General features: G+C 42.6%; 1 protein-coding gene across 11 annotated transcripts in view; it reads right to left on the bottom strand.

Moving 5' to 3' along the window:
• Positions 1-13213, bottom strand: part of VPS13D (vacuolar protein sorting 13 homolog D) — a 269200-nt gene that overhangs the window by 159535 nt on the left and 96452 nt on the right. For 6 of the 11 annotated variants that reach the window (XM_070474310.1, XM_070474311.1, XM_070474312.1 and 3 more), the window contains 7 exons: positions 11558-11632; positions 8038-8143; positions 6809-6961; positions 4565-4700; positions 3207-3254; positions 889-1039; positions 592-802 (listed from right to left, as the gene is read on the bottom strand). In XM_070474310.1, the coding sequence (XP_070330411.1) occupies positions 592-802; positions 889-1039; positions 3207-3254; positions 4565-4700; positions 6809-6961; positions 8038-8143; positions 11558-11632 (880 nt within the window). The remainder of the gene's footprint in view (positions 1-591; positions 803-888; positions 1040-3206; positions 3255-4564; positions 4701-6808; positions 6962-8037; positions 8144-11557; positions 11633-13213) is intronic. The other 5 variants (XM_020897781.2, XM_020897857.2, XM_020897934.2 and 2 more) reach the window with 3 other exon arrangements.

Genomic DNA, 13213 nt, shown 5'->3' with positions numbered 1-13213 from the left:
GAAAAATTCCCCCCTCTAGGATTTCCCTCCCCAATGTAGGAATGAGAACTTGTCATTCTTTTTTCTTCCCTCTCCAGATATTTTCTCTTTTTAAAATAAATAAATAAATGTATATATATATAATATATACACACACACACATATACATACACATACGCTTATTTATCTATTATCTACATCAGGTCTTAGATGGGACACTCGGGCTTAGTTGCTCTGTGGCACGTGGGATCTTAGTTCCTGGACCAGGGATCAAACCTGCATCCCCTGCATTGCAAGTTGGACTCTTAACCACTGAACCACAAGGGAAGTCCCTTTCCATGTCTTCTCTTTAAGCTGATGCAGACAGACCACTTTCTAATCGCGCATGTGTGAGTACTGGGTTTGTGGTTGTTTCTCCCATGAATATTAGGTGGTAAGTAACAGCCACTCTCCTGCCCAGGATTAACTCTTGAATTCTTATGAACTTTAACACTTAAGCAGTAAGAACTTTAGGGTTTACAACAAGCACAACTGAGTCACTAAGGGTCCTCAGAGAAAGCATAAAGGGGAAAAAATGGCAAAATCTACATGGCACTACCGCACCATGCTTACCTGAAGAACCGGCTTTTCTCCGTGTCCATGGAGTGGCATTCTCGTTTGCTGCTACTCACTTCAGCAGTCTTCACTACATTGGTCCAGTGAATAGGAGCTTTGCAGAAAAACACGCCCAGTCCTTTGGGCCGGGCCTGCAGTCGCCAAGAAGTAAGGTGTAAAGGCACAGCAAAAGAGTCTCCTGGCATGATGGCAGGAAGGACCACAGGCTCTGCCACAGAAACACGTGTCAGCACTGAGACATGTCTCCCACCCCAGAGTCCAGCTCAGGGCATGGGAGGCAGTGCCAGAACTCACTGTCTGGAGCTGATGGACTGTCCAATCTCAGTTCCATTGGCGTCTCCAGTCTGTTCTTCACAATGAGGGCTGATCGGACCGTGATCACTTTCCGAGCACTGCCTTCCATGGTCACTGCAAAGACGACCCGGACGGGTGGGAGTGAAGAGAACTATGGAAAAGAGAGGAATAGTAAAAAAAAGTGTGGCTTTTGAAAATCATGCAAAGTATAATAATACTGGTCAGAAGGCCTACATAAAGCATCTTACTATGACTATGTATCTTCAGTGAAATGGGTCATTAAGCTCTAAAACAACTCTGCTTTAATAGGAGTGAATATCCTTTAATACCCACTATTATAACAGCCAATTCTGAAGAGTTGTTTGTTCTGGCATGCCTTTCATAGGAAGAATAACTTTTTTTCCTAAATGTGATGAAATTTACTCAATATGCCCATACACTGTTTGTTGACATGCCTATAAAAAGTCAACATTTGGATTTCAAAGAACTTAAAAAAAAAAACTTCACAATGATAATTGTCTAAGTTCTGCTCAATAATTACTCTTTTTTTAAACAGGACACCAAGGCTCATCAAACTCAAGATACTAGTTGTTCACTCACTCAGTCATGTCCGAATCTTTGCAACCCCATGGACTGCAGCATGCCAGGCCTCTCTGTCCTTCACTAAAACCCGGGATTTGCTCAATGTCCATTGAGTCAATGATGCCATCCAAGATACTAGAGGAAACTGATTTATTTCTGGTCTTAGGTGCAGCCACTGTTTCCTATTTGTGTTCACATGTCCATGCACACATTTAACACACACTTTGTGCTACTACCATGTGCCAAGAATTTAGGGTGTTTTTTTTTTTTTTTTAAGTGTAATATTTCACATTAGGTAAAATAGAAGGTTTTTAAAACTATTACTCTGGAGTACTCAGAATATATTGACACTGCTTTTTTTTCTTATTGGAGAAACAAATGACATGACATCTACGCGTTCTATACTCCCAATTTTTTCATTAAAATAAACAGTATGTGAAAGCCAACCTAATAAACAACCAAAGGAAAAGATCCATGTTTTAAACCAAAGCTTCCAGGAAGTTCTAATGCAAAGGAAGAGTAGAGACAAATGTACCCCCATGTTCACCGCAGCACTATTTACAATAGCCAGGACATGGAAGCAACCTGATGTCAGTTGACAAAGGGATGGATAAAGAAGCTGGAGTACATATACATAATGCAATACTACTCAGCCATAAAAAGGATTGCATTTGAGTCAGTTTTAGTGAGGTGGATGAACCTAGAGTCTGTTATACAGAGTAAGGTAAGTCAAAAAGAGAAAAACAAATATTGTATATTAACACATATTATGGAATCTGGAACCTAAGATGATGAACCTATTTGCAGGGCAGGAATAGAGACTCAGACATACAGAACAGACTTAATGACACAGCAAGGGCAGGAGAGGGTGGGACAAGTTGAGAGAGTAGCACTGAAACATATACATTACCATGTATAAAATACATAGCTAGTGGGAAGGAGCTATGTAACACAGGGAGTCAACCCGGGGTCTGTGATGACCCAGAGGGGTGGGACGGGATGTGGGCTGGGAGGGAGGTTCAAGAAGGAGATAACATACACAAACCTATGGCTGATTCATGTTGAGATATAGCAGAAACCAACACAATATTGTAAAGCAATTATCCTCCAATTAAAAATAAATAAATTTTTTAAATTAAAAAAAAATTTCTTTTAAGGTGGAGTACAGCCTCCTAGAGTGTTATCAGAACGACACAATCATCACAAAAGCCTCCGCTGACCCAGCCCAGCAAAGCCCTGGAGAACGAGGGCCCAGTAACAACTGTCTTGAATCTTGATCTTGTTGCCTCTATGCTTATCCGAAATTTCACATTTTAAAACTTACTATGCTTATAAGAAATTATAAGCAAAAACCACAAAACAGCCTTTTAATGCCAACCTGTGGTGATGTTTCAAAATTCAAATGGTGGGAGAACCTTACTATTTTTCATTCTGAGTTACTTTCATGTTGACCTTTGGGGGAAAACCTGTAAAATATGTATAGCTGTACAAAGGTTAATTTATATTTAAGAAAAAGAGACCTTGGACCAAAACATTTGCCCTTTTTTTTCTCCTTCCCTGTAATATTCAGTCTCATAGACCAAGTTAGGTGAAAACATTTCCGTGCAAGTTCTTTTCAAAGGAAGGAAATCACTAACAGAAAATGAAAAAGATAAATTCCAACCACAGAGTCCAGTGGTCATCAGGAACTATGTGTGCACTCTGTAAACACAGTGACACAGAAAAATCATACTCACATAAACCTGGGGATGGATAATATTCGTCCTGCTGCTCGGGCTGCCAATCTAAGAAAGATCCCCAAAGTCAAAGAATCAGTACAGAACTAAGACACAGGCATCATTAAATTCAATGACAACTTAAGTTGTTTGCAAAGGCGGTGTTTATAAATACTCTTAGGTAAAGTACAGTCTACTGTGAAGAAAAAGCATCTTGGAAGATATGGGAAAAGCAATATTCCTTTTACAATCATTCAATATACCCCAAATTCTCCAGGATGCATCAAGACAATAGAAAGGTATCTCTGGAGGGAATTAGTCCTTTTGTTCCTGGACAGAAAAAAGTCATCTTGAAAGAAAGCTTCTTTTTCTAAGAAACTTGGGGCACGAGATGGACCATGAAAACATCAGTGTCTTCCAAGAATATTTTTCATGAAGCGAGCAAGCATGAGGAAAGCTTCCACGTCTCTGCAAATGTGCGCTTTCCTAGTCACCACTGGCTACTCAACAAGGAGCACCATTACCCCTTGAAGTATAACTGTCTGGCAAGAGCACCCACGGTGGTCGTATCAGCTGGGATGCCAGCCTCCACCTGCACATTCTGGTCAAGAATGCTGCATTCTCCAGGCTGGCCTCTAATCTCTAGAACTACAGCTGGGTAAAATCAGGGCCAGGGTATGTGAGAGGATGCATGACCAGAAAATAAACAACAGCGGACGTCTGTCTTTATGCCAGAGAGGAGAATTTGGAGACACGGAGCTAGAAGGATCAAGGAGTAGCCTTGTAAAAGTGTAGTGAAGACAGACTATAAAGGAAGCATAGTGATATGTGGAATAAAGCCAATGTATGTTCAGCAACCTTGTAAAGTGCCAGTTGGTCTGGGTGAGGATAAAATCCGAGTTGTACAGGTAGGGTAATATGCATTAATGCCAATTTTAGGTCCTGTTTTTCTACTAAAACTAACCACTGGCTGGCTTATCTACATGGTGATTACCAGTGCCTATGACTGACCCAAAATAATCTTGGATATTCTTCCCAGCGCTAGGAAAATTGAAGAACGAGAAAATTTCATTTACAATGGATAGCCAACAAGGACCCACTGTACAGCACAGGGAACGCTGCTCAGTATTATATGATAGCCTCGATAGGAGGGGAGTTTGGGGGAGAATGGACATGTATGGCTGAGTCATTCTGCTGCCACCTAAAACTATTACAACATTGTTAATCAGGCTATACTCCAATATAAAATAAAACGTTAAAAATAAGAAAGAAAATTTCACTAGAGCAAGGCTACTACAGGCCTGTCTGACTGCCTGGCTTTGAGGGTGTGCGGCCAAGGCACAACCCTGCCACTGAACACCCTTGCCACAGCCACACACCGTAGAGGATGAGGAATTTTTATCTGGTGCAGCATATCGGAAAAAGGTCCCGACTTTGTCCACAGACACTGGGCTCACTTGCTCCCAGCCATTCACTCTCACTTGCAGTTGATGAATCCGGAGGTCATGGGTGTGTCTGTCAGGCAGAACACAGAAAAAGACATTAAGCACAATCCTACTGAGGGAGGAGTAGGAGCAAAGCCTGAAATCGGATTTACTGCATAATGACATAAAAACCCAGCTGGCCAAACTTTTTGGTGATTACCTAATGCAAGGGAAATCAAGAGGATATTTTTAATTGCGTCTTATGCTTAAAACAAAACTGCAAGATGTACAGAGCTTGAGCAAGAGTGGCAGCTGCCCTCCCTCTACACAAACCAGGTGAACTAGCTTGGGTCCGTCTTCCACCCACCCCTACACCTCAACCTTCGTGAAATGACGACATCAACTAAAAGTGGGACAGTGGGGTAGTGAAAATGCTGCGCTAGCAATGTAATCACATAACCACACTCTTGGAAATGCCTAAAACGACATTTTCTCCTTGGTTCTTTTGTGGAATCTCCAGCTTCTCTCAGAACCACACTCAGTCACTGGGCTTCGGTCCTAGAAGCTTACAGACGAGGTAATGAAACACAGAGCCCGCAGGGTTTTAGGGCTAACGTGCTCTGCTGAAACTGCAGTAGAAGGCAGTGGGCAGAACAGGAGGAATGGGAGGAAATTGCACATTTAATTCTATTTTAGATTCTGCCTAATTCAAGCCAGAAGCCTGAAATGAGGAATTGGACTTGAGGCTGACAGGAAGGGAAGGGGGGAAGGAGGCAGGGAGTGGGGGGACAGGATGCCAAAGGGGGAAACACCAGAGAAGGCATTTATTTCGATGAATTCAAGCAGAAAGGTGGGACTTGAAATAAGTTACAAAACATGGAAACGGAAATAACAAAAAAGCCAAACCGCTCCTACAACAGAGGCAGTGTTTATTAAGAAATATAGCGAATGGTTCTATAATTAGCTTCTCCAGGAACTCTGTGGAACAGAAAAACGCTCACCACTCTTCCCTGGAAATTCTAACATGGTTTCCAGGTACATGTGCCCAGCGCAGTGATTTTTTTTTATAAACTGTTTTTTTCCTAAAAACCACTGGAGGCACCCAAGTTCAGAATCTTGCCACTAGGGAGTAATGTGCACAGGCACAGAGCTATACGGAAGGAAGAAGTGTTTGAGCAGCACGTCTGCATACAAAGAAATCAACGCATCAAGAACACATGTGACCACAGAAGGCTGAAGCCAATCTCTTAAGTTTTAGATAATGAGGCTCAAACGCTAAAATCTTAACTATTCAGTATCTACCAGACAGCCCTTCTACTTAAAAATGCTGGCAAGTAAAAGAACATTTTATTACACATTTTACACCCTCTTGGTTACCAGGCACAATGTTCTTTCACATTTATTCCCAGCCTTTGGCTGGTGGTTTTGAGTCCATCAACCAAGTAGTCTCCCTAAGTGAGTTATTCTTAGAATGAGAGTATCTTAAGCAGCTTCCCTGGGGGTCCACTGGTTAAGAATCTTCCTTCCAATGCAGGGGACATGCGTCTGACCTCTGGTCTTGGAACTAAGATCCCTCATGCTGCGGAGCAACTAAACCCCTAAGCCTCAACTACTGAGCCCACACACTCAAGAGCCTGAGCCTCGAAACTAGAGAGTCTGTGCATCACAACAGAAGATCCCACATGACACAGTGAGGATCCCTCGTGCCACAGCTAAGGTTTGACACAGCCAAATAAATAAATAAATATTAAGAAAGAAAAGAATGAGAGCATCTTATCATTATCGGCTTTGTTTCCTGAAACCATCTGCTTGCTGAAAGCATACACGTGTAGCTTAAAACTCACCATGCTTTGATAACATTTTTCATAAGACCACATTACCACTCCATCATGAAAACCAGCTAGGATGCAATGAACTGGAGAGCTACGATCTGTCTATGCTTTACCCAAAGCAGTTACATGGAACATACCAGTTACCACCTCACATGTCTAATAAAGGGATAACTGATGGAAAGAAATGTATTCCCAAATAGTCACTATATTTTTTTAAAAAGGAAACACTGGTTTTCTAAACACCTTTTAAAAATAAAACATTAAAGTCATTAACAAAGGAAAGTGAAGAGGCAAAACACTAGGGACAATTACTTATATATATATTTTTCCCCTCCTTTTTTGAGGCAAAAAGAAAACCACGTTTTACCTGTGTCTTAGCTTTCCTCTTGCTTCAAATTCAAAGGGAATCTCTTCACCCGTCAGGACTTCTCGCCACTCGCTAACATTGTGAGCATCATCCAGAAGCGTCCCGTTCCCTTCCGGAACCACACCTGGACTCCCACTGTGAGACAGTGCAGCCCTGGAACCAAAGCAGACAGTATCAGCTGGTCCCTCTTTCTCTCTACCTCCCTCTCACCCAGAACTCGGGGCTGGAAGCAGAAACCTTCCCAGGACGCAATTTGCAGCAATAAGGTCATATAACCTGGCTGCAAAAAAGGACCTTAAAGGTCAGTAACTCAAGTTAACTTCATGATCAATCACAACATTTGAAACTACAAATAGCTGAAAGAAATCACTGCAGAATCACCTGCTGCCAGCAGTAGAGTCTGGTACCCAAAGGGTTATGTAAGCTAGTTGTGACTTTTAACTGTAGTATTAGAAAACCTGAATGAATTTCTTGGCCAACCCAATAGTTAAGTGACTTTTTTTTGTGTGAGTGTGTGACTATTAACTAACAACTGACTTTAAAAAAAAGGTTTCTTCTGGAGCACTACCATACTTGGTGGAGGCAGGAGAAATACCGTCTCAAATCAACTGATTCTGGTCCTCATTTCATACATTTCACTACTAAATTGGGAAGATCGGCTTGCATTTGGAGAGTTGAGCCAAGGTCTAAATCGGCAGAAAGTTGTTAGAAAGCCTTCTCACTTGGCTTAGGTGAACTCATTTGTCCTCCCAACTCCACCCAGTTCCATCTGGACTCAAACATGCTACAGGTTTGGAAAATTCCAGGTTGGAGGTGAGGGATATGAGAGGTATTTTCAAGCAGTTCTGGAAGAAAAGCGGGCAAAACATTTGATTCCATAATAGCATACAGCTTCTCTTAAAGGGGGAAGTAGAATGAAGACCAAGGAGAAGGGATGGGGTGACTTTTCTTTCACATCCTTAAACTGCTCAACTTTTACTTTAAAAACAATGGATGCCAGGATCAAAATCATAGTTTGGATATTTCAGACTCAAGATCTACTTCTCTGACTATAGACTCTATGTAGAACCAGAACCTCCACTGTAAGTCTCAGCAAGACAGCACGTTATTGATTCAAATGCAGTGGATCCCAAGAGCCTCACGGAGGGCCCGCCTTGCTCTGCTGGGTTGGTACACAGGAGCCTGTGGTGACAGAGATGGCACCGGGTGACAGATGGCGTGGTCCTTACCTGGTGGGCGTGGTGGTCAGTGTGGCAAACCACAAAGTGCAGCCTGTATGATTCCTCAGAGCAAAAGGGACAAACGGCTGCCGGCGCTTGGGGGCTTTCATCTCTGCTGTGAGCAAACAGAAGGCCATCAGCACACACCCTGACCGGGGCGGCAGAGACCCTCCCCACACCTGGAGGCAGTGCCCACCACGGCCTCTTGTGCAAAGAGGCTGATAGTGGAGAGAAAAAAGAACAAAGCACCACAGGTGTGCTGAAGGCCAAGCAGGACATCTTCACGTACTCTGCCACCTACTGTGGGATGACTCAGGCCCCCAACAACTGACTGTGCTGGTTAACAACTCTCACCCCACAATTCTCCCGTGATCTTATGGGCCTTAACTCAGGAGCAGGCATTAGACCTAACACAGCTGGCAGCAAGACAGACAGACATGAACCTCTACTGCTCCCAAGAAAGCCATTCGAAACAGACAACCTGAACTGCAGCAAGACAGAACACGTGTACTTGTATCACTTTGTCCAAAACACCTTTTCTTTCAGGAAGCTCTCTTTTGTGTAAGAGTTACCCTTGAGTCACACTAAGCACATTTATAAAAAAATAAAAACATCCTTTCCTGTTCTCTTACATATGCAGTTGTGGGTTTTCCTCCCTGGAAGTTCAAAAAGATACTATCCCAAAGCTATTTAAATGAAGTTTTTAGCTCATTTTTCTTGCACAGATATCCTCACCATCTGTATTAGGCGGGTCCTATGGAGATGCCAAGAAGAACACAAAATTTGGTTTCCTTAACCAAGAAGCTTCTAATTGGGGAAACTGGAGAGAAACACTGATCCATACGAGACTGTAAGTGATCCAGTTCTGGGGGAGCTGGACCTGACTATGAACACTGGAAACAGACAGAGGAAGGCTCTCCGGTGCCCGTGCGGCCTGCTGCACACTCCTGGGAGCAGAGAGGCCCTGGCCCCTACCAGGGCCTGTGCTTCCTCTACTGGCTACACAAAGAAAGAGCGAGGTGGGAGCAGGAACCACAAAGGCAGCAGCAGCCCAGGGCTGGGAGCCTCCAGGCTGAAGTGCTCAACAATACACACCCGGCCGACAAAACAGGGCGAGGCCCAGTCTTACTGTGTCTGGGTTTAAAGCACAAAGACAGCCCTCGGAAGGCCAGGATCCAAGTTGTCTGCGGCTGTGGAGAAAATGACAGCTGGAGGTGCCTGCAGTTGCCGGCTAAGAAAACTACAGCAAATTTCAATTCATCTTCTAGAACCGTGTGTTTCCTGCCAGCAAAATCAAGGCCAACCCCACCAAAGCCTGCCTCTCCCACCTCTCAGGTATGGCACAGGGGCAGTAGGGCTAAGTCAGCGTCACATCTTCTAAAAAGTAACCACTGTTTCCTTTTCCCTTTGTAGCTTCTCAAGTTTTCAGAAGTTAGTGCTCTACACACACCACAACAAGCCATTTCAGGTTAAGATAAGTTCTGTTTTGGTAAGAACAACGGCTCAGGGGAGTCTAAGTAAGTGAGTAGGCTCCAGCGTGTTCCCACAACTTAGTGGTTAGCTTTTTAGAGACACCCCAAATGCATCTAAATATAATCTCCACGTAGAATATGCCCATTTCTCATCCCAATGGCCTCACTTAGTTCCCAAGGCTTGATTAAAAAAAAAAAAAATCAGTATTCAACAAGTTGAAAATTAAGGAGTAGCTGTGAGGCTGCTGACAAGAGCAGAGGGGGAGTAAAAAATTTAAGAGCTGTCAGCAGGGTAAACAGTACTCACTGTGGCACCTTGAAAGGAACCTCCCTCTCCTTGAGCCAGAGAGCAACTTTACTGCAGGAGATAAAGGGCCCAAGAGGAAAAGAAGCCAGATGTGCTTTCATATCCCACTGTGAGCCAGACGCTAAGTTTCCATTTGCAAATTAGATTTAAAAAGAACAGGTGGCAAATGGCTTTGATCACACTGTAACATGGAATAAAGTGCTAGGAACCCATATAAAGGTATTCACGAGTATATGGCTGTAGAATTAAATAGGTTGGGTAGGCACACTGCTAAGGTCCCCAAGCTGATTGTGTAGGTTGCACATACCCACAGAGACTTCAAAAGCCTGCCTTACTGAGGATAAAAATATGTGGAGGGGCTCACAAATCTAAACTCACAGGGGAAGAAGTGGACATCTTCCACGCTAGAGTCCAGCTCAACTGTGTACCTGGCTTGGGCGTAGCTCCAGAGGACAAAAGCCCCAAGCTCACCAAAGAGAACAGGACTCCCTGGTGACCTCAGAAACCTCCTCTGGTGACCAGACCTAATTGGTTCACAGGCTGAAAGAACCCAAGCTCCTCACGTCCACATTTAGCTTAAACAGCTCCAGCTGAGGAAATGTCGGCCCTGTGGACCCAATCCCCAGGGAAATGTGACTATTATACACAGTGCGGGTTCTTATGCTCTAAGCAGCTCAGCCTGTCAGAAAGGACCTGGCTTGTAAATCAGAAATAAAGTCCCAGGCCTCTCATGTGAATGGAGGCAAATTACTTAGTCTCTCTGAGCTTCTGTCCCCATGGGCTACACAGGAATAATGCTCTGCTTAGCCCAAAAGATGAAGTAACAGATATAGAAAAACTTAAGAGGTATAAATTCATGAAAAAATGAAGAATCAAACCTGGACTTTGGGAGCCCTCCTCACAAACATCAATCTGAGTAAAACCTTTCAGAAAAAAATCATAGTACTGCCCTCATTTATTAATATCCCTGTTCTGAACTCCCAGTAGAGGAAGCTCAAAAGGTGTATTTTTACAAAATATACTATGACCCAGGATCTGGTGGTGGTGGCCAACAACAAACATAAATCATTCACATTAAACTGCACTCCTTCACACAAAAGAAGAACTGAACATTTTGGAATTCTAATTCCTTGAAGTTTATCATGTCTTCCTCTCATATTTACTTACCAGTCAAATTCTCAAGAACCCTTAAAGGATCAGAGATAGAAACAAAGAACATTCTCTTTTCTACCTCCTAAGAACCTCAATTCATTTCTAAGGAAATTAAGATTTGTGTCTAAGCAATTATTTACTGGAAATTTTTTTCTGAGCTCCATTCCTGATCATCATAGCTCCTAGTCCACACTGCCCTTTGCATTACCATAAGAATAAACATTCAGAGTAGTCTATAAACAAAGACTCGCTGCAGGGCTTGATGGAGGATGGTTTTCTTCCGTTCATTTGCTTTTCAGAATAGACATCACCTCTAACTGACACTGGATGTTTCTGCACCATACACGGTAGAGTTGATTTTATTTTCACTAAGGTTAAAAAGCACATGCAAGAGACAGAATAAGAACAGCACGTCACTTCCTTCTAATACAAGATGGCACTTTGTCCATTAGTTGGAAATGATCTTTCCTGTTACTAAAACAAAGTACTCATAACTGGGTATACCCCCATTTGGCTCCCGTGTTCACAGAAAATAAGATGTACGAGGCAGTTCTTAAAACAGGAAAATAAAGCAAGCCCTCGCTTGGCTGTACTGTACCTCTAGCATAGATCTGGTGCTCTAGGTTAGTCAGACTGGCTGTACTCCTAGTTCTAAGGTAGACAAGGGGGAGGCCTGGTAGACAGGAGAGACAAAGTTAGAGGGTGAGAATCAATACAGCAAAAAAGAAGATTCGTCTCCAAAACATTAGCGCAAACAGTGTACATTACAAACACAGCAAGCATCATGCACTTATTGGCTCATTCCTGTGGTGATCACTAGGCGCTCACGAAGTACTTGATGAGGTGAGCCAGACAGCTTTAATGCTGGCTTTTACTGTGGAGCCTGTGTCAACAGAGCATGCTCCTTTTTTTCTCTGTTGGGGAAAGAAAATGTACTCACATTCACTTGAACAGAATGACCAGCCTTTTGAGGATTTTTAATTTAAAGCATGCTTGTTCTCACATGGCATAGAAAAGTTAACCAAAAACAAGCAGTACAGATTTCAGTGGGAGCTACTCTGCTCCAATTGGAAATGGCGGTAGCAACACAAAGCTACCCCCCACGGGTCTCAAAAATTTAAGGGGGAAGAATCAGCCCATGTTCCAAGGCTACAGTCTCAGTAGAGGAGTTACCTCATGGTCTTATTTACATGTTAAACATGGACATTTCTAGAACTTTTTTTTTTTTAACATTTCCATAAAAGGTCGTTGATTACAAAACTAATGAATTAAGGTGCCATGCCATCCAGGTTTACCTATGGAATCTCAGCCCTTTCTGAACAAAGCCAGTGATAATGTCAAAAAAGAGGCCGTTATTTTCTTTCCCAGCTAAAGAAACAGTAAGAAATCAGTGGCTCCCTTAGGCTGAACTTCATATTAAGAACCTCCAGTTCAAGGTCTTATTTTGAAGCTGGCCTGAATAAAATGCACAAATCTGGGGGGGATCATTACTAAATATTCCAGAGTAAGAGCTGAAGGTTTGTGATTGGTTCAACAAGATCCAAACCGACTGACCTTGGAAACAAATGCCCAACAATTACTTTAGCTGGCCTAGTAGAAGAATAAAATCCCACTTGCTATACTATCATCCAAGAAGTCTCAATAAGAAGAGAGTTGGGAAATTTAGGTATATTCACTCATGCCTAATTAAAAAGATGTATTAAAACTTTATAAGCCTAAGTAACCACAAAAATCCATAAGTAAATAAAAATCTAGCTTTAATTTAACACAGGCATTTACCATACATACGGTAGCTTATTAACTATAAAGAAAGAGGAGATGTTAAAATAAAAGGGGAAGGGAGCAGTGGGAGAGAGACAAAAGAAAGTCCTTCATCAAAATCCAAAAGATTCAGCCTTCTTAGTGTTTGCACTGAGTCTGGATTTAAGATCCCTCTGCATGAATAATGTTTTTAGAAACATACTCTCTAGGACACATTGCATATTACAAAGATTATTTAGAGCCTTCTGGGTAGACTCCATTACATTCTCTCAACACACAAATGGGGAAGGTCAGAGGAGGAGCTAGAATTGAAACTGATGATATCTGAGAAGCCCTGGCTTCCAAGCAATGGCCTTGAGACTCAGAAGCAACAGTCTGGGAACACACAGAGCAAACAGAGCTGACGTGGCCTTGTTCCTCCTTCAAGAAGTACAAGGCAGATAGAAAATCCATTTATACACCCTAAGGAGAGACGAACCAGTTCAAATACTTC

The sequence above is a fragment of the Odocoileus virginianus genome, chromosome 11, assembly GCF_023699985.2.
Source record: "Odocoileus virginianus isolate 20LAN1187 ecotype Illinois chromosome 11, Ovbor_1.2, whole genome shotgun sequence".
Classification (NCBI taxonomy): Eukaryota; Metazoa; Chordata; class Mammalia; order Artiodactyla; family Cervidae; genus Odocoileus; species Odocoileus virginianus.
The sequence above is the reverse complement of the archived record's forward strand: the minus strand, read 5'-3'. Positions and strand labels throughout refer to the sequence as shown.